Source organism: Trifolium pratense, linkage group LG6 (assembly GCF_020283565.1).
Source record: "Trifolium pratense cultivar HEN17-A07 linkage group LG6, ARS_RC_1.1, whole genome shotgun sequence".
NCBI lineage: Eukaryota > Viridiplantae > Streptophyta > Magnoliopsida > Fabales > Fabaceae > Trifolium > Trifolium pratense.
The window spans coordinates 21,153,611-21,179,952 of NC_060064.1; the positions used below are offsets into that span (position 1 = coordinate 21,153,611).

The 26,342-nt window shown below is 34.0% G+C and overlaps 3 protein-coding genes across 4 annotated transcripts; 2 read left to right on the forward strand and 1 right to left on the reverse strand.

Moving 5' to 3' along the window:
• Positions 1–601: 601 nt before the first annotated feature.
• On the reverse strand, positions 602–3,299 carry LOC123891901. Its single transcript, XM_045941771.1, has 10 exons — positions 3,251–3,299; positions 2,923–3,092; positions 2,573–2,840; positions 2,396–2,492; positions 2,163–2,284; positions 1,987–2,071; positions 1,590–1,877; positions 1,362–1,479; positions 1,077–1,268; positions 602–992 (listed from the first exon to the last, which is right to left on the reverse strand). The coding sequence occupies exons 2-10, from the start codon at positions 3,070–3,072 to the stop codon at positions 831–833; spliced, it is 1,482 nt and encodes a 493-aa protein (XP_045797727.1). The 5' UTR covers positions 3,073–3,092; positions 3,251–3,299; the 3' UTR covers positions 602–830.
• A 7,777-nt stretch (positions 3,300–11,076) lies between these two features.
• LOC123892533 (exosome complex component RRP41 homolog) lies at positions 11,077–14,920 on the forward strand. 2 transcript variants are annotated; one of them, XR_006803208.1, is made up of 13 exons: positions 11,077–11,213; positions 11,352–11,398; positions 11,519–11,579; positions 11,748–11,786; positions 11,896–11,963; positions 12,741–12,819; positions 12,906–12,942; positions 13,108–13,224; positions 13,363–13,448; positions 14,334–14,423; positions 14,520–14,577; positions 14,692–14,736; positions 14,791–14,920. XR_006803208.1 is itself a non-coding variant. In XM_045942342.1 (12 exons), the coding sequence occupies exons 1-11, from the start codon at positions 11,160–11,162 to the stop codon at positions 14,565–14,567; spliced, it is 726 nt and encodes a 241-aa protein (XP_045798298.1). In that variant the 5' UTR covers positions 11,077–11,159; the 3' UTR covers positions 14,568–14,577; positions 14,692–14,920. The 2 variants fall into 2 exon arrangements, 1 of the variants encoding a protein (XP_045798298.1); XM_045942342.1 differs by having other exon boundaries at positions 14,692–14,920.
• Positions 14,921–15,521: 601 nt separating this feature from the next.
• LOC123892532 (PKS-NRPS hybrid synthetase cheA-like) lies at positions 15,522–19,137 on the forward strand. Its single transcript, XM_045942341.1, has 3 exons — positions 15,522–15,688; positions 16,017–17,836; positions 17,938–19,137. Exons 1-3 carry the CDS (start codon positions 15,655–15,657, stop codon positions 18,970–18,972), a joined length of 2,889 nt encoding a protein of 962 aa, XP_045798297.1. The 5' UTR covers positions 15,522–15,654; the 3' UTR covers positions 18,973–19,137.
• Positions 19,138–26,342: the final 7,205 nt, after the last annotated feature.

Consider the following 26,342-nt stretch of genomic DNA (forward strand, 5'->3'; position numbering starts at 1 on the left):
TTGTTAAAATCCCTACCGGAGGCCCACTTAAAGCATGAACCATATAATTTTTGTATTTAGGCACAATTTTGTGTGGTATTATTAACAATAAACCATAAAACGTACTTAAAAAAGGTAATTGTTTATAATTTTAAATCCAACTTAAAATGAAGTATAAGATAATCATTTATGTGGTATGGTTAATTACCATTGAAAATATCATTTCAATTTGTAAACATAAGAGGGATATATGATATTAAAATCAATTTAAATCTATTTTTAAAGTAAGAAAATTGCAAAATTAATCATGTATCCGAGTAAACAAAAGTAATAATTAATTTTAACATAATCCACCATCAATTGATTTAATTTATTAATATAAACTGAACAAAATTTCAATGGCCATTGAAGTACTAAATATTCAGGCCATTGGTTATCATTCATAACCTTCAAAAAATGGCTATAAATTATATATAAAAATGCAACAATAGCAACGGCAATGATGACCAAATTGGCTAAAAAATAGGCAAGATAATTATTCCCATAGTAACTAAGAATAAAACAAATCCAAAACCAAAACACAAGCAGTCAAATTGATTCAATCACCAACTAATACCACTTATATATATATATAAATTTACACAAATCTGGCAACAAATACCAATTATAACACATGATTTATAATAGCAAACAACAACGTCATCTGTCAGACACATTACAAAATCATAATTATTTAGTACTTAACACATTAGACCCTACATCTCAGCATCATTAAAATTACATCAAATAAAAATAAAGTTACAAACAACATTTAACAATCTCTAGATCGCTTGTGATGATCTGCAATTTCCTCAACAATCTCTAGATCGCTTGTGATGATCTGCAATTTCCTCCCCAAGTGTATTATCAAATGAACCAGACAATCTTTTGTTTGATAAATATTCCCCATGTTGATTGATCTCTTCAATCAAACCCGAGGGATAGACAACCTCGCTCATTACTGGCCTATAAACCTGCTAAATTAAAAACCATACATCAGAAACTATAAAAAAAAGCAAACACTATCTAAATGAAATCACACATCAACAATAGACAACCTTTGCAGGAGTATGGCGTGTTCCCTTAAGAGAAAAAGCATTGAAAATATCTGGATCAAGACAAACCCTAGAAACTTTGAAAGCACCTTTGTATATAGGATTCAAAGAAGACACCATGACAATCTTAAACAACAATTTTAAACCTTCAATTTTCATCAAAGCACTAGGTGGATTAATTCCTTCCAAAACCTGCTAAATTAAAACCATTGAAAAAAACACAAATCAAAAAAATATGGGAATAGAACAACAACAAATGAGATGAATAATAGAGAATAAAGTAACAACCTTGGATGATGAAAGCTGAATGCTACACTTGGTACGGGTCAGGTAACGGACATCATCATCAGAAAGAACAAACATGGCATCATCAATGCCATCGGTAACATGTATTTTGACGCGAAACCTATATGCACGAAAATCCATTATTTTTTGTAGAGAAAAATATAAAATAACAATAAACAACAATAACCACATAGATCAAAACAACTTTACAAAAAAACAATAAAAGGCTACCTAGGGACAAATTCAAACACATGCTTTGAACAACCTCTACAGTAATAATATCCAGCATTAATTATTAAACGTTTTGAACAACGACACGAAGGGTACCACCAATCTTCTCCAATTACCAAACCATCCACAACACCAGATACAATAAATGGCCCATCAGCAGATGTAGATTTCAACTCAGCAATAGTTTTCTTTGGATATAGACGAAGAAAATCAACCACGACCGAAGGTTTAACGGGAGGACCAATTAACGGAACAGTCATTGCAGGTCCACCTCGCATTTTAGATAACCTATCAATAAAAAATGTGGAATATATCAAATAAACAGGAAACTCAATTTCTAATTAACTAAGTGAAACGAATAATGGAAGGAGAATGCTTATAGAGATATCCAATATACCTTCTTCCTAAAAGTACAGATTCATCAACTGGAGGATTAAACAACATCCTAGTTAGATTTTGAATATTCTGTAAAAGAACACGACCTATACAAAAATACAAAAAACATTACAAATCGTTAGTTGATTTCCAATACTGGGAAAACATCAATATACATTTTCAAATTAAAAAATTTACCACGAAAAAATCTGATCTTGGCAAATTGAATAACAACCACCGGTAGACCTCCGTCGAGAGTGGTCATCATCTGAACCAAGTAATCAACAATTTCGCCAAACAGAACAACATGACAGAAACCTCTTCAAATTGCAAACATAAATCATCAAAAAATAAAAAATTAACCACAAAGCAATAATCAACAAACAAAGTATGGATTACGATTAAAAAGATTAATATAAAACAACAATAACCTGTGATCAGATATCTCAACAACAATCATTTTGACACGTTGACCATCTTTAAGAAACTCATTCTGGGAAGATATACCAGTCATTACCCCCATAAAATCTATAGGTTAACAACCAAAATTTAATAGAAAATCAATGTAGAAAATAAATAACGAAATTCAAAAAACATATAAAACTTACCAACTAAATAATTACTATCACATGAATGAGAATTAATTTGGCCAATGTCCACCAACGACAATCCATTCATTTTGATTGCTCGACACACCATTTTCTCCAAAATAGTAGTAGAATGAAAAAACAACCGACAAGGATGCCTAGTTGGCCTGCATAATCCATAAGCATCAACAACAGAAAACGCAGATAAAGTATAAACTTCACCTTCAATAATAACAGCTTTAAACAAAGGAATCAAGTGTCTCCGGACAGTAGCATGTATCTTGCATCCCTGTGAAACAATTTTGTGTAATAAGAAAAACATAAATACAATATATAAAATGAACAAAAATAAATCAAATAAAATATTTAACCTTTTCATCAAGAAGCACAAGCTCAATTGAATTTTCTTGCCCAGAAATTAAATTGGATTTGACCACCCAAAGACGAATCACACGAACCTTCAAACACCATGGAAAATTTCCAACACGAACATCACTTAAATTGCTATAAGCATCAACCATTGCGCCAAATAGCAAACAACCTAAAGCAAAACAAAATAAACCCAGATTTCGTTTTTTCAATAGCTTTTGAGGTCGTTATATACCACAGACATGAGCTTATGTAAAGCTTAACGCTAACAATGAACATGTTAATTTACAGATCTGAAAAGCAACCAGGAATGAAGGGAATTTTGCATACCGACAATCTGGAAAGCAAAGTATCGGTCCAGACTTCTGAGGTTAAGAGCGAATTGGTCGGTGACACGCGAGCAAGAGCAGGCAGCAATTCGGTTCAGCAAGGGGCAGAAACGCGAACCACCAAAAATTGGGTATCAACAGTGAAAGGTGGAGTTATCCCCTTCGTGAAGAGTATAGATTTTCTCTAAAATAAATTGTTTGAAAGAAATTGAGTTTGATTTTTAATGAGAATAATTTTTTTATCAAATTTTATTTACCTCGCGGTTGAATTCTGAATTATCGAATTTTTTTTTTTAAACTGGAGAGTTATAACAAAAAATTCTAACTCAACTGATAAAAACTAGTTATGAATTATTGTGATAGACTTTCTCACCTAATAAATAAGTGCGGTAATTATTCATAAATTATAGCTCAACTGATAAAAAATTGTCCAAATTATTAGGGTAAATCTTACGATCAGGGTTCGAACCTCAACTTCCTTATTTATATGCGTAAGTTTATAATAGGGTTGTCATTTCACGAGAAAATAAAAAACAAAAATACTAGTACAAAAGAACTCCACCCAAGGGCCAAGACAAAAGTGATCACTGATCCAAGACGGGGCTGGTCACAATTCACATGATGTTTTCCTGTAAAAATGTGCAGAAAAAATTTGTACCAATAAAAAGAAAAAAAGGGGGTGGAATCCAATGATCCACCGACCACATTATATGTGAGATGGAGATGAAGAGAGTAAGGCATGCATGCTTTGCTGTCACTCTTCCTTTTTCATTTTCACATGAGCTTCTAAATTAAGCATACCCCTACCCTATGCAAATATGCATGCTACTTCTGTCTAAGTGTTTATAAAGCTAAAAACCCATCAAGATATTTTAGGGCCATCACCAATTGTTGCACAAACAATTTACACAAGATGTTTTCTCTCAACCCCGCGTTTTTTTTATATTCCATGAATTTTCAATTTTATTCTTGAAAAAATGTTGATTTGTAGAAACCGAAGTTTTTTTTTCTTGAAAACAAATTTCGATTTCTAAAAACCGAAATTTACTATGAATTTGCACTAAAAACGAACCGAATTTTTCTACAAGGGCAAAATTGAAATATTGATGGTATAAAAGAATCACGGGTCGCGAGAGAAAGCATCTTTACACAAACACAATGATGTGTACTTCTTTTTGACAAATGATGATGCACTTCTTAGGTACCATCCTCTTAATTAATTAAGCTGCATAAGGATATTTAGTTTAGGCTTATGTCGATGTAAGTGTTGCTCGTGGTTTATATAGTAGATGGTCAATACTATATATGTATGAAATAATAAATGAAATAATCTAATATTTCATTTTTTTTAATAAAAAAAATAAAAGGAGAAACATTGTAGTATGAGTGAGTGAATGATTGAAATAATCTAAATCTCTTTTTTCATTTTTCAATCATTTCCTCACTCATAAGGTATTTCATTCAAAACATCTTTATGGCGGTGAAGGAAGGATGTACGCCTTAATTTCTGAACGGTGTTTCATTTAAAATATTTCCATGGAGAGTGAGGGGTACCAAAAAAAAATTGATTTTTATAAGGTTTGCTACTTTAAAGTGCGAATTGTGTTTTTCCAGAATATTTTCATGGCGGAGTGAAGAATTTAAACACTGAGTTGGGATAAAAAAATTACCATTCTTTACTTAAGTAACGTGCGGGATATTTTGATAAATTAGAAAAGCGCACGAGTATTTATCGGGCGTGAAAAGAAATTTCTCTTAACTCTTAAGCCCGAGATTATGAATCCCATAAAAGGGCCATTTATTATATTGGACGGTGGGCTGAATTAGTTGGGTCTGTGTTGATTGGTTACTCTGGGAAATGCTATTAGCACCATCGTTTTCCTATTACACTCCACAAGTTAATTATTATTATCACCCTCATTTTGGTAAGTACACATGCCTAGAAACTTTTCTAAAAGTCACTTAGTTTATAAATTAAGATTTTTTTAAAAAAATAATAGAATAAAATGAAAGTCACGTAGTTATATTATATTTTACTTATATGCATGCAAATAAATAAAAAATACCCACCCTTATGGATATGTAAGATGGAGAAACATGAATAAAATTAACTCTCAATTTAAAAATATTTCACTTTGCATTATGGTGAAGGTAAAATATACCAACATATACATGATAACATTATTGTAGACTAAACTCTTATACTAACCTACAAAATTCTTTATGTATGGTTATTAGATTATTTCAAACATGACATTGTCAATATGAAGATGATGAACAATACACATAACATGAACTAAACTCGACATCCCACCTTGAAAATAGATGCCGCCCATTTTGCAATAAAAACTTTGTAGAAGACTACCATTAGAGTTTCTAAGCAAACAACCACAAATTGAGAAACAATTTATTTTACTATTAGCTTCATCTACATTAAACTTAAAAATACATGTAGGAGGGGGCTTCCATTTCTAAGGGAATAGGTTTTTTTTTTTTTTTTTTTTTAAATCAGCAAAATTTTATTAGTATGTGACAATCTAAGGGAATAGTTTATCCAGATCTCTCCATATAAGACATTGGTTTTGCAATACCATTAACTACCATTTGCACTTCACTAGCTATATGAATGAACAAATTAGTTATCAGTTAGATTACTGATTTCATCATGATACTTCCATAAAACATTAACAAAAACATCAAACAAGATCACTCAACTTTATAGCGTATTTTCAATATCTTCATTTTCAAGATTCAATTCTAGCCAAGGCCCGGACTAAAGAATTTAATCCAATAATCTGGTCTCATGATAGAGGATCAAAACTTCATTGCTTATACCTTGTTGGGCATAAGGGGAAGTCTCACTCAATTGAATCAACACGTGAAACTAAGAACAACCAAACAAACAACTTTAACTCAACATACCACATTTTTATCCAAAATCTTAATATATTGAATTTATAGGTTATCTTACTTATATCTTGAGACATACAAAATGACTTTAGATATTGTTGCTTGCGTAATGTTGTTGGCTTATTTGGTGCCCCTTAGTTCTGCTCTTGGTAAAGTGAAAAGAGAGAATAACTTAATGTTTGACGTGATAAAGGTAAACTTGTAAACTACAAAAGTAAAAAAAAAAATAAATAGTAAGGTTAGTAACCATTTATCGTACTGACAACTAGTATTAAATTACAAGGCATAGCAAACACAATAAAAGGATGAGATTTCAAGTAAGGTAGCTGCATTTGTAACAAAGTAGAGATGCTTGTTTTATTGTCAATGTATGGGTTTGAGACACATTAAAATTATTTTTTATAACACATAACTGGAATGGTTAGTTGCAGTCTTGATGAAACTAGGTGTGTGGTTTGAGGCTTTGAGCCTTTGATAACCCTCGACCTTCACAGTGGCTTTGGATCATATTTGCCAAAATAGAAATAAGTTTGTTTTCCGGGGATATTCAGTATTGATCAATGGTTCTACGTCCAGTATCAATCAGGTTAGGAGCTGTCTGATAGTCTTGCGAAGCGTGGAGGCATGGCAATGGGGCGGGGACGGATATTGTTCTCCCCAAACCCAAACCCATAAAAGTTCGGGTTTCCCCAAACCCATCCCAATTTCGAGCGGGGATAAAATGTATAACCCCATATCCAACGGGGATAGGGGTATCCCCGTTACGCATCTTTCCACATGAATTTGAATTGTATTTTAGTATTTTTTTTATCAAAAAAAAGAAGTTAAATGTTCAAAATTATTTTGTTTCAACAATATTTTTTTAAATAAAGAAAAAATAGAGAAAATGGTTTGTTTAATACTCAAATTAAAAATAAATATAAATATAAACATATGAATGTAATCTAAGAGATTGTTGAAGGGTTTCTAATGTAAAATAGGTAAAATCTAATTTTAGTATAAGCGGGGCGGGTTCGGGGTGGGTATTAATGTGCCCATTACCCGCCCCAAACTCATCTTTTGAAATCGGGGAAAACCTAAACCCAATCAACTCGGGTTTTTCCCGTCAAAACGAGTAGGGTTTGGGCGGGTACCCACAGGTATGAGTTTTATTGCCATGCCTAGGTGTAACACGAGTTTTAGTTCTCTCGCATCTTTTACTTCTTTGATGCCTGATTGTTCGATTTCACATTTCTATTCAAGAACCTATGTTCTTGTCAAATCAAATTAAATTTTAAAAGGGTTTATAAACCCTATTAAAATTTAAAAAAGGGGTCTTAGTTTTGAGCTTAATAACCCCAAATCTGATCCAAGACTTGATACTTTGTTCTATGATATATTTAAGGGATGAGATGCTTTAATGATTCTAAAGGAAACTGTCAAATTTTATCCAACAGAAACTAAAATAGTAAATATTTATTCATATTGTAAAAGTTGGCTGAGTGAGTTAAATGCAATTTTATTATGAATTTCTATTCATGATATCTATGGTGGTATATTTATTCTTTGATGACGCAAAATGCAATTGCAAATTATGCCACCTTTCTGGAAGCTTTTTGCATACACAAAATTCTTACAATATCATAATTAGGTATTCCTTGGAACAAGATGGTTAATTGTTGCATCGATGACCCTTAAGACAAATTTTGTTCATTATGTGAATTTTGAAATTGTGTCTTTGAGTCATTATTGATTGTGGAACCGGATGTTATTGCAAAGTGAATTCTTTGTTCATAATTCAAATGCAAATTGGGATGGTTAAACGGCTCTTAGCTATAATAATTCTGAAATGGTTAAGTGGCTACCTCCATGATGACCCTCAAGTTCAATAGCTATTGACTTTGCCAATTGTGGGATAATATATTTGAGCCATTGATGGCCCTGGACCTAGATGCTATTGTAACTATGAAACATAAACACTTATTAGATTACACGTGTCTCAGTGTTGGACATGCGTCATGGTTAGAAAGCGACACGACATCGATACTTATAACTACATTGAATTGTGTCATTTTCTGAAATTATTATCGGTATTGACGTGTCAGTGTCCGTGTCATGTCCGTGTCATGTCCGGTGTCCGTGCTTCATAGTATTATAATGAGTGAATACTTTACTCAAAATATATAACTAATATATGGTTAAATGTCACCTGGATGACTCAAAATTTTAATTTTGAGATGGTATCTTTGAGTCATTGATGACCATGGAACTAGATCCTATTGCAATATGAACTCTTTGTTCAAAATGGAAATTGGGATGGTTAAATGCAACCTAAGTGACCCTTAAGTCAAATTGCTTATGGCTATGCAAATTACGGGATGGTTAAATGTAGCCTCGGTGACCCTTAAATCCGACCTTTAAATCTTATTTATGTTCATTATGTAAATTCTGGGATTATATGTTTGAGCCATCATTGACCTTGGACCTAAACGCCATTGCAGTGCAAGTTTTGTATTCATAATACATTATTGGGGTGAATGGTATGTTTGAGTATTGAACGAAGACGAAGAGGATGTGGAAAACCCTTTGATTCTTTGGGGGTGCAGTAATGCATTCATGTGTAATTGTAGTGTAGCTTGCGTAGTTGTGTCGCTTAGTTCTACTCTATTTTGGTTTTACAAGATCATATGATTTTGCATTTCCTTTTCCATGTGTGTGGAAATTAAGTAGTAAATGAAATCAATTTACTACTACTAAGGCAAAAGTAATTTTATGTCCCTTTTCTTTAACTCAAATTTATGTATTAGCAATTGATGTTTATGTTCCATCTAACTGATAAGCTATGGAATTTCAAAATTTTAATCTTCTAGAAACAGATGAGGCTAAAGAAAGTACAGTGCAACTACAAGGTGGAGGATTATTATGATAAAGCATGTAATGAAAAAAACAGTCACCATGTTGATGGAAAGTATTAAACCACAAGGCATAACAAAAACAGTATGAGGAATCACTAGACCTCAAAATATTTGTTGAGGCAACTGCATGATGATGTAAGATTATGGACTACGGAAGCGCAACTGTGAAAGTGAAACTTTGGCGCTACTGAAGTTCAACTGCACATTCATGCCTCTTTTAGCATAAACACAAGATACAAAGTACGCATACTAGTTTTTTCACTGATGACTAGTCTTTAGTTTCATAGTATTGATTTGGTGAATGATTATGAGTTTAATCTTCCAGTTAGTCCGTATTTATCACACCATCAAAGCCAGGAATGGAAAATGCTATGGTTTTCAAAGATTTGGAGATGCTGAAATTAAATTTATTGCACTAGATTAGCTCAAATAGTTAAATCACTATGTGTCCTCTTGGTTTTAATAATCTGATTTTAATGATTGACAGTACATGGTGTTGCTTGGCTGACTTGTTTGCTTCCTGAAGCATAAACGTTTTTGAAGAAGCATCCTTTTCTAACGTGACCATAACTATCTGTATGTTGATTTAATGTTGTTTATTTTTAATTATGAATAATGGGGATCTCTGGTGTGAGTCTTGTTAGTCGTGTTTTCTTTCTTTTGATTGTTGCACTGTGCTTTGTAAGAACGCCTAAATTGTCATAGGCTAGCTTGTTACATACTATGTTGCAGGGATATTGGCTACTCCTTGTCTTCTGCCATTTTTACACATAGGAAATTATGCTTGGTCTGTGATTATCATGTGAATAGAGCAGTGACGGAGCCAGAAATATTGAGCAGTGGGGGCAATCGAACTATGATTATAGTCCATAAAAATCAATATAATTTTTATATGTTCGTAATATATTTTGAACATAAAGATGTTCGACATAATAGATGAACACATCATAAACACAAAAGAGTCACAATATTAACATTAACATGAACATAAATTTATGAATAAAAAATGAAATAGAAATTTTTTTGGAGGATGAAAACAATTTATTTTTATTTTTAAGAACTAAAATAAAATTATTATTTCAAATAATTAATAAGTGGATTTAATTTAGTTATAAAATACTATATTATAGAAGGATGTTTAAAAAATTTGAAGTTAAATAAATAAAAAATAAAATAAGAAACACATGCGGGAGTAATACTAGTATATATGTGGGTGGACATGTATTGTATAAGATGGAGTATCAAGAATTTCAAAAATTAGTGGGGGCTCATGCCTGCATAGGAGCCAACGTAGCTCCGTCCCTGGAATAGAGGGTTAGTTTTTCATAATTGATGTGCTAACATGTTAAGTAGTACATCAAGATAAAGTGCATGGAGAGCAGAACATATATGGTGAAAACAAAAAAGAGAGTAATGATTCTTTGTATGGTGAAATGGTAAACTACAAAAGTAAAAATTAATCAGTTGCTTTGCTTCAATTCAATCAGTTCAGTCATTGGGCAAGAGTTTGTTTGTACAATGTAAAATATCTCGCAGTAGAATATATTGTAATCTCTTTATATTGTGTTGACTTTGACACTGTTTGACAATTTTCAAATTTCGCATCATTTAGCAGCATAATTAACCATTATTTAAATTGTATTAACAACTAAATGTTTTTCTAAATTTAGTTGTCTAAAAATTATTTCAATAAATATAATTAAACCAAAAGTTTTTTTCATTGTTGTCAAAATGGCGTTTTAACTCGTAAACTTGTTTGATTTTACGTTTTTAGATATGAAAAACATGTTAAATCAAATATAAATTCGGGAAAAAATCAAGTTTTATGGTGAGTTTGTTAATAAAAAATTTTTACTGCTAAAAAAAATATAAGTTATATTATGGTAAGTTTATTAATAAATAATTTATTATTAAAAAACAAAAAAATAAAAAATATTATTCGTATTATGAAAAATCCACACTAATTTTTTTTTAATATTAATAACGTTATTAATATCGACACTGGGATTTTGGAAGATTTTAATAATGTTCCTTTTTTTTTTTTTAAAGCACGGAACACAGAGTAGCGGAAAACGTTTCCTGTGCAAAATAATTTCTACACCATAGATGGAGTACGTTAGCCCAGAAGGACTTCGCTTGGATGGTCGCCGACCCATGGAAGTACGTACGGCTGTCTTCCCCCTCTTTTCTCTCCAATTAATTTTCTTTTTGAATTTTGCATGTGATTTTTTTGTTTTTTTTTGTTTTTTCTCTTCTGAACTTTACCTTACCATGTTCTCTCTTTTTATGCAATCCTAGATGCGACAAATTCGAGCAGAGATTGGTTCTGTATCCAAAGCTGATGGGTAGATATTTTTTATCCTTTGCCACTCACTTTCTAATTTTCAATTTTTTATTTATTTAAATTGAGTAGTAAATTTATTCAAAGCATTTCACCATATAGTTATCTTTCATTGTGAAACCAGCTCTGCCATTTTCGAGATGGGTAATACCAAAGTGATTGCTGCTGTTTATGGCCCTAGAGAGGTACTATATAATCCTTGAACTTGCTTATACATTGTTACTCATGCAATTTGAAGATGGATAATTATCTTTCTATGGGATTAATGAGCTTTGATAATTAGATGTGTTTTGAATTTGCATTTGAGCTTTAGTTGATGTTGCCGTTTTTTTAGTAACTTCTATATATTTCAGGTTCAAAATAGGAGCCAGCAAATGAGTGACCAGGCTCTGGTATATTTCTTCTATTAAGTTATAATACAATACATTAGATTTACTTTTAGTTTATTTATAAGCATTGTACTCAACATTTAATCATTTTTCATCTGCATTTAATGTCTAGGTTCGATGTGAATACAGCATGGCTAATTTTAGCACTGGTGATCGCATGAGGAAACCAAAGGGAGACAGGTTATTTCTTGTACTTGATACTTAATTGATTTAGTGTTGATGAACTAATAGAACGAGAGTGAGTGTAGCAATAACGGAATCACTCTTGAGAGTAAATTGCAACATTTCTATCTTTTTGCATAAGTAGGAATTAAACTATGAAAGAGGTGTCTGAAATAGGTGTGGAACTCAGGAATTGTACCATGTTTCATTTTATGAATGGATTTTTGGTAATGCTTGGTTGTTGTTAATTGTTATAGAGAAATTTAGATGCTGGTTTGATTGTGAATAGGACAGCACATTAAAGGATGAAATGGTTGCAGCTTGTTGATTATCAAGGTAGAGACGTAATGCATAATAGTTAGAAGGGATATAGATTAGTTAAATAATTAGTTTGTAAGAGAAGTTAAGTAGTTTAAAGGGATAGTGTGTATACATAGGAGAAGTAAGGATGGGAGAGGGAAGGATCCAGTTCATTGTTTGTTGTATTGTGAAAGGACAAAGGAATTTTGTGATAGGGGAAACCATTGGAGGAGAGTCTTATCTCTCATTCTTATTCTTTAATTAAAACGTGTTCATTTTTTTTTCATTTCTTCTATCAATTTTCTATTTCTTTCCCTTTGTTCCTAATAGACTCGGTGCTCAATGTTTTAAACATATATTCACTCATTTTGTTTGTCTTTAAGAGTTTGTTATATTGGTTCTTCTTGCTTGATTCCCTAACCCTTGGATGATGGGACAACTCACAACCTCATGTTTTTTACTTCTATATTTGATTGAAGTTTTCTCATGCTACAGGAGATCAACTGAAATTTCTTTGGTTATTCGACAAACCATGGAAGCATGCATATTGACACATTTAATGCCCCGTTCCCAGGTTCGATTACAGTCTTTGGACTTCTTATTTTAATCAGTTTAAATTGTGTATTTTGTTTTGCAATGATTTGATTGTTTAATTTGCAGATAGATATTTATGTCCAAGTTCTCCAAGCAGATGGAGGTAATTCATGCCTGATAATGGGATGTTGTGATCATTTTCCCCTCCTGTAGTCATTTTTTTGTTCATGTGCTCATTTATAAAACCTTTCTCCTGTTAATTGTTGGCAATACTTAAAATTGGTCTCTGTATTTCATATAACTTTTGTTCGTAACATTCCTTTCGTAGGAACTAGATCTGCTTGTATAAATGCTGCAACTTTGGCCTTAGCTGATGCTGGGATCCCTATGCGTGATCTTGTAACTTCCTGTAGTGCTGGATACCTCAATAGCACCCCTCTGCTTGGTATATATCTGTTTTACTTAAAATTTTAACTGGGTATTAAACAACAGTGGTTTATATTTTTTTGTAACAGTGAACTTCTGATATAGCACTGTATGGTTTTGTCATAATTATTGAAAGTTGCTGAATGAATATGGACAGATTTGAACTACGTAGAAGACAGTGCTGGGGGTCCTGATGTAACTGTAGGAATTCTACCAAAGTTAGATAAAGTGACACTTCTTCAAGTAAATTTTCGTTTCTTATTATCTTCTCCATATTTCTTTTGTAGTCAGCGAAGTAAACTAATTTAAAATGAGCTTATGGACTGCGTAGAAAATTTGAAAGTTTGTAATGTCCATAGTCCATACTACATGTATTTTGCCTTTTTTATAGAGGCCTCGGGATTCTCGAGACCCATTTCTCTTTCAATTCTTACTCTTGCTCTATGTATTGGTAATTAACACAATCACATAAGATTGTTGCTTTTGAAGCTATATTTCCTATCCCTCCTTCCAAAATTGTTCTCATCATTAGACCTAGATTATGGATGAGAAATGCACTTTAGATGAACAGTTAGGAATTATAGTCTTGTTGGAAAATCAAAGATTCTGCACCTTTTGGTTACTTTTTTTTTTTTTACTTCCTAGACTTTCATTTTGGTTTTGATGAAAATTATTTATATTTACTTGAATCTTTACTCTCTGGTCAGTGTTTTACGCAATTCTTGTGTTTAGTATCAGGTGATTCTGGATCAAGTACAGCTTCATTTTCCCGCATGAAAACATTCTTAATATACTTATTAACACTTGATTTAGGGATGCCAGTAACATAGTGGCAACTATTGACTTAAGAATTTGCACTTGTTATCATAAAGGCTGATTGAGATTGAGAACTTGATCATTATAACAGAAATAGATCACTCCAACATTTGTTTGTAGAAGGCAATGCATTTATTTTCTTCACCAGTTTCTTTCATTGGAATTTTCTCTTGCATTTGGACCAGTTGCCGTGTTATATAATTTAGAATGGAAAGCTTATAGTTTATTTGGACGGCGTTGGGTTAAGTGTGATTTTTGGACTACGAGATTTCAAATTTTGTTTGAACTAATTTCTTGTCATACTTACTGTAGATGGATTCTAAACTACCAATTGACATTTTGGAAAATGTCATGCAACTGGCTACGGAAGGCTGCAAAGCAATTGCAAACTACATACGAGAAGTAAGAACCTGCCTCATTTAGGTGATTGATATAGGAGTAATAACATGTTCACATTCATTTCATCGATTAATTCCCAATTTCTTTATTGGTTGACAGATTTTGCTAGAGAACACAAAGCAACTTGAGTATCGACGGGGTTCATAGTTTTATACAAGTAATGTTGCCTTTTTGCTTGCATTTTATGTTGGTTTATTTCATGTTATACATGAGTGTATGACCTGATGCTGTGGTGGTTGTTGCTGATGATTGTCTTTTTCCTGAATTGCAGGTTCATCTGTTCATCAGTCATGCATTTTTTTAAATTAGAATTCTATAGTATTCATCTAAAAATGTTGTTTGCATACGATACTGACTCAAGCGGGAAAAGTAGAGGTGAATGTGCTTAAATGTTGGTGTCACCTAGTGTTTTTATTTTTTTGGCAGTGTCACATAGTGTTTTACCATTGAACCCTTAACCGAGTTTGAATTATAGAAATTTGCCCAATTTTTTTCTTTGATTTCTCGGGTTGTAAATCTTTGGAGTTCAAATTGTTATTAAGTCATCAAATTTCGGATTTGAATTCTCTCCATTAAATTTTTTCTCAATTTTTCTCTATTTTAAATCTTCACCACTAAACTACACTACCCACATTTCTTTATAATTTAACTCTTATTTCCTCTCCCATGTTGGATGGTTGAGAATACACAAAAAAGAAATTGAGAAAAATTCCAACGGAGAGATCCAAATCCTAAAAATTTCATCAAGTCTTTCATTTCTCTGACTTAACATGGTGCATAAGAAAGAACTCAATAAATCTCGAGGGAAGCATTACCAACCCACTATTCTTAACAAATTCTTTTAAATTTAAGGATGGTAAAATGGATCAATTTGCCTTGTCACCAACCCGTCGAAAACGGTGCAGGGAGGGGAGGGCCAACTAAAGGTAGCGGAAGTTTTCTCTCCCGACCCCCCCCATTTCTTTTATACCCCCCGAAAATCCCATTTTGCCCCTTGCGGTATAAAAAAATTTTGCCAAGATACTTCGGTTTTTACGAACCGCAGGCCATGGACTTCGGTTTATATAACCCACTCGCTACATTACTTCGGTTAATGTTAACCGAAGTGTTTCTATATATAAAAACTCTGCTGTCAGTTCTTATTATTCACAAAACGAGAATTTGAAAAGCTTACGGAAAGAAGATCAATTTTTGACGCATTTGAGGCTTGAAATCGAGATTGAAGCATCATCTAATGGATTCAACACGCACCAAAGCACAAAACTCAGGTAACCACCGATTTAAATTCGTTTTTTCTTGCTATCATAGGTTCTGTTCTCGCAAGGTTTCTGACAGTAATCCTTCGGGGAATATAAACCGAAGTCAAGTTATGTGACCTTCGGTTTATACGAACCGAAATGTTGATCCTCTGCGTTAGGCTTAGGCTTGGCTTGACTTGACTTTATATTGACTTATAAACTGTACTTCATATTGACTTGGCTTTATTTTGGCTTCATATTGACTTCATAGTGTCCTATGTGTTTAATTAGTGTTGTAATAGGATTGTAAATATTATGTGTGGTTGATTGATTGTTTTTTCATTTGCGTATGCTGTAGTTACGGAAGGCGAAATTAACGAAGTTGTCGAAGTTAGGCGACCTGTTGTGCTTGGCCTTTTTGCAACGGGCATTGTTCCAGCTGGTCAACCAAGAAGTCCTCCTAATGTGCCGCAGCCGATAGAAATTGACACATCGTCTCATTTTGCGACTGATAGGGAAGAGAACGACAGAGATGAGTTGATCAAATGGGCTCGAAGCGTGTCGCAAAGTTTAAGGTTCGCAATTATAGTTAGGCGATCTGATTCGGGCGAGAAGAGAAAGGCTCAATTGGTGTTAGAGTGTGAACGTAGTGGGAAGTATGTTCCAGCCAAGAAGAAGTTGAAATCCGATACCTCCGGAACAAGAAAATGCGAATGTCCTTTCCGACTCCGTGGGTATTACAACAAGGCAACAAAACTATGGCGTTTGACTGTTGTCAACGGTATGCATAACCACGAGTTGGACAAAGGGCTTGAAGGGCATCTCGTGGCGGGGCGTTTGAAACCACAAGAGAAGGATTTTATGGACGAGATGACAAGGAATGCGGTGGCTCCAAAAAACATATTGTCCACATTAAAGGAGAGAGATCCGGAAAACAAGACCTCTGCAAAGCAAGTGTACAACGCTCGTCATAGGTACAGAGTTAAAATGAGGGCGTCCATGACTGAGATGCAACACTTATGCAAGAAGCTTGATGATAACAAGTACTACTACAAGTATCGGACGGTTGTTGAAAATGGAGTAGAACATCTTCAAGATATATTTTTTGCACATCCGAGGTCCATAACTTTATTGAACTCTTTTCATACTGTGCTGATGATGGACTCCACATACAAAACCAGCAAGTACAAAATGCCGCTGTTTGAGATAGTCGGATTCACTTCGACCGAGAAGACATTCAACGTTGCTTTTGCCTGGCTCAGTAACGAAAAGGAAGACAACTTTATATGGGCTCTGCAACAACTACGTTGTTTGTTAAGGCGTGAGACAAATTTGCCGAAGGTTATCTTGACGGATCGAGATTTAGCTTTGATGAATGCTATTCCGGCTGTGTTTCCAGAAGCGGCGGCGTTGGTTTGTCGGTTCCATGTTAAGAAGAATGTGAGGACCAAGGCAGCCGAGCTGGTCAAGGTGAGGGATGGGGAAAAGGTCAAGGCGGCGGACATGAGGGAAAGAGTCTGTTTGGCGTTCGAGGATGTGTTAGATTCGTCTACTGAGGCTGAGTATACTGAAAATGTTATGGCTTTTAGGAAGTTATGTGAGAGGTGGCCAAAATTTGTTCGGTACGTTGAAGAGACAATTTTGGACACCGACAAAGAGAAGCTCGTGAGTGCATGGGTGGACAAGTATATGCACATGGGCAACCATACGACAAATAGAGCCGAAAGCGCACACGGTGTTTTGAAAAGTTACTTGACCGACGGTCTCGGTGATTTGGTGAAGGGTTGGGAATCGATTCACAGAATGTTAGGCAATCAATTCACCCAAGTGCAAACTGAATTTGGCCAGAACATGTCTGTGTATGGACACACATACCGGAAGAAAACACTTTACTCGACTTTGATGTTTAAAGTCTCTAGACGTGCAATGAGATACATCCACACTGAATCAAAAAGAGTCGAGTTTACTGGTATGGATAGCATGAAGTGTGGTTGTCTGATGAGGACTAACTACGGGCTGCCATGTGCGTGTTTGATTGCCAAGAAACTGCACCACAATAGGCCTATTAGACTCGATGAGGTTTACAAACATTGGAAGATAATTTGTTTCCAAGATGAAGAAGTTGGTGGCGACGTCGAGGACGATTATGCGTGCACGGCAGAGTGGCAAGCAATTCAGGTGCGTGTTTATTAAAGGCATAATACACTTATTTTACGATTTTACGATCATTATGCGTTGGTTTTTAATTTTTAATGGCATTTTTTTTTTGTTTGTTTTAGGAACGATTGAGGACAGCTGATGTAAGCATGAAAAATGAGATCCGAGATCAACTCCGCAAGATTGCGTATCCTACAACCACCGATGTGGAGCCTCCGACCACAAATGTAAAATCAAAAGGGGCTAAAAAGAAAAAGGTGGTCCGTGGAACAAGATCCACCAGCAGAGATAAGTCTCGATGGGAGCATGTTGAAGAATATTTCACGGAGACACAAGCGTCGCAATCGTCAAAGCCGTCTCCGTCAATTCCGTCCCACTCAAGGCCATCATCATCACAACCTACCGCATCAAACCCTATGCCTACGGTGTCTGAAGCTCCGCTCACTGTGTCCAACCCATTGCCACTAACCTCATCATCTCAAATTTTTGGAATTAACCACATGCCAAAATTCATGCATCCCTTCATTGAAGATATCACCAACGTGGACGGCGACGGCTATTGTGGTTACCGTGCCGTTGCATTGGCTCAGAGAGGCAACGAAGATGATTTTGAACTGATACGGTGCAACATGAGCAGGGAGTTGCGATTGAATAAGGATATGTATGTTGCTATATTTGGTTGCGAGGAGCGTTACCAATATATCTGTGATGCACTACTCCCACCCCCGAGGACGAGACAACGTACTAGTATTAGGAATAGTGTTGCACCGATGGATAAATGGTTCACGTTGCCGGATATGGGACATATCGTGGCCACCATATTGGATAGAGTAGTTGTTCAGCTCTCCATACTTCAAAACGGGCCTTGTGAAACTTTTTTCCCATTGCGTTCCATTCCGTCACCAAACCCGTCTTCAAGGGTTATTTGCCTTGGCGCGTTACCGGATCACTATGTTTTGGTAAAGCTTAAAGTTGGGTGTCCGATACCCAAATCAAACAAGTCGTGGAAGCAATATTGTGCTAAACAAAGTTTGGGTTGGGAAGATTCATTCATAGCTGCGCAACATAGGTTCGAGGAGATGATGAGCACCGAGAACGTTGTCCCCGTCAAAATAGTTGGTGCAGGCAGCAGAGAAACTCCATTGGTGATTGACTGATCATTTGGCCTATTTTAATGTATTTTACGTTGTTATATATTTTGATGTAAAGAACATCCATTTTGTAATGATATGAATCGAGATGTAATGACATCCATTTTGTAATGAAATATATTGAAGTGATTTGGTGTTGTGTAATTGTTTGTGTCAATATAATGATATTGGTTGAAGTAATTTTGATGTTGTGTAATTGTATGAATAATTTTTCCAATATGAATGTGTCTGGATGAACAGCGTTAACAATGGATTTCGCGTGGATGTCATTCCATGGAAGGTCGTGAGTTACAATATCATTGGTTGTCATGAAAATATATTTCGGTAACTAGGTACCGGACTTTACCCAGATTTCGGTAAATATCTGCCGAACCAGCCTATTTCCAGTGAACAACCGAAATTTTCGGTAGATTGGTACCGAAGTATGCTGTTCTTTCGGCAAATAGTTACCGAACTCAAATTTCGGTAAACATCTGCCGAATCATACAAATTCCAGTGAACCACTGAAATTTTCGGTATATTGGTACCGAAATAAGGGGGTATGATAGTCAACTTCGGTGAATATTAACCGAACTCATAAACTTCGGGGAATGCGAACCGAAATGTGTTTAAATTTACAACTGTTTACTGGGGGTATAAAAGAAAACTGGGGGGTAGAAAAGATGTAAGCATATGCCTAAAAACTTGTTAAAAATCATATAAATAACTTAATCGATACGAACCCGTCATATAATTTATATTTGAGATTACACCGACACTTTTTGTGGTCGAGATTGGACCGACAATTTTTATTTTTTTTTTGTGGTCAAGATTACACCGACATTTAGTTGTGGTTAAAATACACCGACGAAATTATGTGGCCGTAATTAGATTGAATGTAGTATAAAACTGCCGTATGTGTATAGTTGTGAAAAACACGTTTGAACAATTTCGCAAAATGAGTGCTTCAAATCGGTCTGTTAATAACAATAGGGCGACATCTCATGCATTTTCAGTTAAGTTTCGAGGTAACGACGAGTTGTTCTGCGTTGACCTGTCGAACAACTTGACGACTATTCAAGCTCTTAAACGCCAGATCGAAGTCATGTATCGCTTCAAATACGGCAGACAAATCAAAATAGAAAAAATTGCGTATTACGAATCGACAATCGATCTGGCCAGTGATAATGTCGGTGGATATGATGAGCAACCCCGAAAATACGAGTGGAAGGAGTTGAAAAATGATGACGATGTGAACGACATGTTCAATGGGGTAGAAGTTGATCCGAAGTATCCACGTTTGTATGCTACCTTATTAGTTACAAACTGAAATTTGGTTACTCATGTGGTGAGACTTGTGGTGATCCAAGATCATCATAATCAAAACACGCATTTAAAAATTGGTCGGCATCAAATTCATCTTGCACCACCAATGATTGTCCTAGACGTGTCCGTCCACGTGTATGCGACCCACCCGCCTCGGCATCATGTGTACCTTGCCCCGGAGTTGGTCCTTTGCGACGACCTCGTTTGGACGGATGATTTGCAGCAAGCTCTCTACGAGCGGAAGCATGTGCATTGATTGCCTTTCCATGCCTACCCCTAGGTAGATTTTCTTCCATATCTATACATAGATAAATAAATTCACAGTCAATACAAACAATTAATCTATGATAAATTCATACTTATAATTCAATCGAACACATGATTCTTGCAACAATGGAAACATAATTCAAATGGAAACATGCATTCATATTCACTCGTACATTTTGACAAACACTTAGAGTACACTATAACTCAATTAGCTTCATATTCACATTTAACTCAATTAGCAACATTCATTCATGCTAGTATGTAACCAATCTAACAACTAACCAATAATCAACGATTCAAACAACATAATCAACAATTTAACTCAATAATCAGATATTGAAATTTTGGAATTTTTATAGGGAAGAACAAAAAATGAATTTCAAATGTCATGGTGATGAGGAATGCATAGAATGACAAATAAAGAAAACAAACTTACTTGATGAAATGTGATTTGAAGTTGGATGTTGAAGTTGGCCGCAAATGTGTAGAAGAAAGGAAGAGAGGAGTTTTGTGGTTTGTTTTTCAAAATAAAACGAACTTACTGAAATTGTTCATATGTAAGATAACTTCGGTTAATATCAACCGAATCAACCATTCCTTCGGTTAATATCCACCGAAGCAACCCTACATTCGGTTCGTGGATACCGAACGATGTCAACACCACGTTCGGTTCGCAGTTACCGAAATGTTTCAAGATGTCAAAAGACTTCGGTTTGTATAAACCGCAGTACCCCCCAAGGGTAAAAACGGAAATTCAGGGGGTATAAAAGAAATGAGGGGGGTCGGGAGAGAAAACTTCAAGGTAGCGGGTTGAAAATTTTACTCCCTTCTAGTTTTATGGCGGACTGGTGAGCCAATGGGCTACCCTGTCAATTTTTAAATAAAAATTTATTAATTAAAAAATTCACAAAGATAATGTAAACATAATTAAATTAAAGAACATTTTATATAAAATCTACCGAGTCTATAAAAATTATCATTTGAAAGTTTATAAGACGTCATAAAATATCTAGAATAAGCCAACAAGACAACAAAAATAAAATGTTAAATATCATTTTCTCTTCCTCGGAGCAATCAGTTGATTCAAGGATTCCTTCAACCCGAAACAACCACTCCCGAGCTTCAGCTGGGACATAGTTCCCTTCAAAGAGTGGTGGACTCATTCTACAGAACTCCCTGAAGGCAGTATCTGACCTACATTTCTAATTGATGTTTGTGTATAAAACTTCAGAGTCCTGGTGGTGCTATTGCTCTTTTGGATGAGGGGTATGTGACCTTTGTTATTGTATATTGCTTAGCTTATTTCAAAATCCACCCCTTTTGCTAATCAGATGTATCAACTGATGAAATTTGATCTTTATGTTTCCCTTCCTTAATAAGCTTCATTATTTATAAATGCCACAATTTATTCGTATTATACTATATTTGGTGAATAGGTGAAATTTATTGAAGTTATTGTTCATTGTGTAGCAAGAAACTACCCAAATCACTGGTATGTTTGTATAGATAATCAATCATTTGAATAGGTGATTGGATAAATTTAATTAGCTTAGCACCCTAGATAAATTTAGTGTTAATAATGTTTGAATTTATCTATTTGCTGAGTTTGAATGGTGTAAGAAAAGCAAGACCAAAAGAAAGCATGAAGAAAGAGCAGCTTTCAAAGAAAAGAAAAAAAAACAGAACAAGGTTTGCCACACGGTTAAAGGGGTGACAATTATTAATGTGTTATTTAGCCACGGTTACAACCGTAGCCAAATTGTTTTTCTTAATTCTCCTGCCATTGTTTGTTTTGCCACGGCGTAAATAAAAGAACATGGTTAAGAAATTGTTACCACACTTTATATAACCATGGCAAAAATCAAATTTATCCGTGGCTAAATTTTGTGACGCCAGTATAAGCCACCCTTAAAATTGCCGTGGTAAACTTTATTAGCCACGGTCTATGACACTTTTAGCTACGGTTTGACCGTGGTTAAAAGCGCTTATTTTTTGTACTGAGGTACGATCACGTGTACAACGCCATTCTTTCCACTCCGCAATAGAAATGTCATTCTTCCAACCACTGTTTTGCTTTCTTTTATACATACATCAAAAATCAAATCTTTCATGTATTGAATAATTGCAATCTATGTTTCTTTCATGTTATTGAATAACATGGTCAAGGCCCATTATACTCCATGTTTCTTTGCCACCTTCACATTAAAAAATAAGGAAAATTTCTCATCGCACTACCCCATTTTCTCACCACACCCCTGGAAATTCCATTTTTGCCCTTGCTCAAAAAATTCGGAACGCGTTTTCCGAATTTTTTTTGCCTTCAAAAACAACTTCGGAATGTGTTTTCCGAATTTTTTTCAAATTTGAACTAAAAAAATTCGGAAAATGCGTTCCGAATTTTTTGAGCAAGGGCAAAAATGGAATTTCCAAGGGTGCGGTGAGAAAATGGGTAGTGCGATGAGAAATTTTCAAAATAAGTGCCATTCTAATCCTCTTCTTGCAAACACAGTGGACACTCCAAAGGACAGTAGCAGATACCAACTTTGTAACTGCATCCGTGTTGGTAAGCAATCCTTACAAATTCGTCATTGGAGAAGCTTGAATCTTCCATCCCCACTTAAATTCCTAAATTATTTATTTAATACTTCCTCCGGTCCTATATATAAAAAATATTTCATTTTTTAGATTCATTGTAGAATGAATATATTTAGACTATATTATTGTCTTGATACATGAATTCTACAATAAATTTAAAAAGTCAACTTTTTCTTATATATAGAACCGGAGGGGGTATGATATAATTTCAATTCTATCTATCACCGCAAGATGAATCCTTATAAAAAAGCTATTAAACTGCACGTTCTTTTGATATAATCTTCCATAGCAAGTCATGTCTGCATCTTATTTATTTAAGTGGGGACTGCATCTTAATTATTTGGAAAATTCTATGATGCATTCCTTATTTGGACTGTTTTGGTGCAGTTCTAATCTGGTCAATGAAAAAATATTATTTATTTACTTTGAATTATATGGTACAAACTATTTATATAATACTTACCATGTATTTTTATATCTATTTATATTTCAAATAAGTCCCTACCATATTAAAAGTTACAAACTTACCCCAATCTTTATATTAACCAAGTCCCCAACATATTAATATGTAGGAAAGTGTAACTTGTGAGCAATCAATTGTAATACATTATCGCCATTTGCATTATACTTAAAAAAAAAAAAGTCCCCAACATATTAAAATTAGATTTATTTCCTTTCTCTTTTTTATTCAATATCTTTGTGACGTGGTACCAATGGATAAAAGCATATGTCATTAGGACGAATGAATGATATTTGAATATAAACGCGTTATATGGGATTTATAAAAGAACTAAAGATAATCTTCATCTTCAACCTCCAGCTGGGTCGAATGATCCGGTTTCAGATCCGCGATTTTTTAGTGTAAGACCCGACGATTTTAGGTCATTTAAAGGTCGAAAATAACAATTAGTTATCCATGAAAAACCACAAAACCATTTGCAATACATTTATGATTTTATTTTTGATTCAAACGGTCTAAAACAAAATACCAAAACTTAAAATTTTTAGAAACTTGAAAACGAAATCTTGCCACCGTCGCATATGCCACCACTAATACTACTCGATTTAGATGATCAAATCCATTAATACTACTCGATTTGTTTCAAATCTTATGAGTTTAATAAAATTCTCTGGAAACAAAGGATCTTGAAATTGAAATTTTGAATTTGAAATCTTATGGGTTTAAGATTTTCTGGTATTGTACAACAAAGTTGAATAGAGAGGAATGATATATAGCAAAGTTAACTTTCTGCCGTTCTTTCTGGTTGTGCGCTGGCCGCTGGCCGCTGGCTGGGTGTAGGGGTTTGTTTTTTGTTTTATTTTGGAGGTTGTAGGTTCTTTGTGATCTGTTTTCATCCTTGTAAGATTTTTGACTAAATCCTTGTAAGATGTTTTTCTAATAAAATATGTTGTTTCTAAAAAAAATATATTAACTTAATAAGGGATTGAAGTGCAATAAATAAAAGTTTCATAAGATTCACCATAGACTTGCGCTGATGTGAAATCAATTAGTATTCTATTGGTCAATAAAAAGGACTGCACCAAAACAGTCAAAAATAAGATTGCACCATAGAAGCTCCCTAATTATTTACATAACTTATTCTATAAATTACCGCAAGATGAATCCTTCTTAACCCATGCTTCTCATCCAGGAGGTGTTCATAACCTTCTTAAAAATTACACTATAGGAACCTTCTATCTTCGTGAATAATTTTTTATTTTTTTTAGTTTAGTTTTCTTTTTTTTCTTTCTTGTTTAGCTTCCATGCATACCAAAAAAATATTATAAAGAAATAATACTACTATAGTAACAATAAAAACTCCTTAGATAATCCTATATAAGGTGGTGGACCATCTAGTAGTCACAACCTTCACCATATCATTAAGCCATCGATAACTTTATTTTACTAGTCAAATGCTTTTTATCCATAGGTCAAAGTTTTTTTTTTTCAAATAATTTAATAAATATTTAGAAATCTTTTCTAAATATTTTAATTTTTGTTTCTTTAACTATTAAGTTGGAGACATTGTTTAGCATAATGTATAAGTTAATTATCAATTAATGTTATTATACTAATTGTTGATTTATTAGTTTTTATTGAAAGTGTGAATCGAATTTGAGATTAATCTTATCACTCAACCACTAAACTGAATTTTAATGATATTTTTTTGTTATAAAAAAATGATATGTTTTTTAAAAATGAGGTGTTAATTCAAGAAGAGGCTAATGATTAAAAAGAAACAGAGAGAGATAATGACCACTATCGTGTATATACTCTCCTACATGCATGCATTCTTTCTAGTTACTACTCCATCATTGGAGTATTATATTTCTAGAACAATACTATTACAAGCACAAACCACAAAATATATTTGATTTCATCACTCACAAAATTAAATCACGTGCGTCTGCGGTTGCCCCCCAATGATGGAAGGTTGCCAGCCTTGTCCTCAGGCAAGACCGCCGACGGGACCAAGACCAAAGCACTCATCACTTTCAATTCTTTTTGAGTCAACCCAACCTAACCCAAACTTCATCCTTTGACCCCTTTCTAGTTCCGGCTCATGCTAGGGTGACAGACCATCTCATATCTCTTACCCGTGCACACCATGAACAATTATTAAATACCGTTAAATTGAATGTGATACATGATATTATGGTGTACCGTCAGTATTATTTTTATTTTTATTTTTATTTTTGGAAAAAAGTTTTCGATTTTTCCGGAAAAAAGTTTTCAATATTTTTTTGGGAATTTTTTTTTCGTTTTTTGAGAAAAAAAGTTTCGATTTCAGATAAAAACAATTTCAGAGTTTTTTTTTGGAAAAAAAGTTTCCGATCTTTTGTCGGAAAAAAGTTTCGATATTTTATTCGAAAAAAAAGTTTCGGATATTTTCCGAAAAAAAAGTTTCCGATTTTTTTTCTAGAAAAAGTTCTGATATTTTATTCGGATATCAGAAAAAAAAAGTTTCAAATATTTTCGAGAAATTTTTTTGGAAACAAAGTTCCCGATTTATTCGGGGAAAACAGTTTCGAAATGTTCACCTAAAAAAATATTGCTGATATACAAAAGAGAGTGTAAAAATAAAAAAATAAAAAAAATTATATAATACTGATGGTACATCATAATATCATGCATCAGATTCAATCCAATGCATAAAACTTGTGATGCACCGATGAGAGATATGAGATGATCTCTCACCCTAGCATGA

Bases quoted from the DNA above. Each gene is read 5' to 3' on its own strand.
- LOC123892533 (XM_045942342.1), top strand. From the start codon at position 11,160: ATGGAGTACGTTAGCCCAGAAGGACTTCGCTTGGATGGTCGCCGACCC. The intron at 12,943-13,107 runs GTAATTCATGCC...TTCCTTTCGTAG, and splicing joins AGTTCTCCAAGCAGATGGAG to GAACTAGATCTGCTTGTATA. The intron at 14,424-14,519 runs GTAAGAACCTGC...ATTGGTTGACAG, and splicing joins TTGCAAACTACATACGAGAA to ATTTTGCTAGAGAACACAAA.
- LOC123892532 (XM_045942341.1), top strand. From the start codon at position 15,655: ATGGATTCAACACGCACCAAAGCACAAAACTCAG. The intron at 15,689-16,016 runs GTAACCACCGAT...CGTATGCTGTAG, and splicing joins CACCAAAGCACAAAACTCAG to TTACGGAAGGCGAAATTAAC. The intron at 17,837-17,937 runs GTGCGTGTTTAT...TGTTTGTTTTAG, and splicing joins CAGAGTGGCAAGCAATTCAG to GAACGATTGAGGACAGCTGA.
- LOC123891901 (XM_045941771.1), bottom strand. From the start codon at position 3,072: ATGGTTGATGCTTATAGCAATTTAAGTGATGTTCGTGTTGGAAATTTT. The intron at 2,841-2,922 runs GTTAAATATTTT...ATTGTTTCACAG, and splicing joins TTGTGCTTCTTGATGAAAAG to GGATGCAAGATACATGCTAC. The intron at 2,493-2,572 runs GTAAGTTTTATA...GTTAACCTATAG, and splicing joins TGATAGTAATTATTTAGTTG to ATTTTATGGGGGTAATGACT.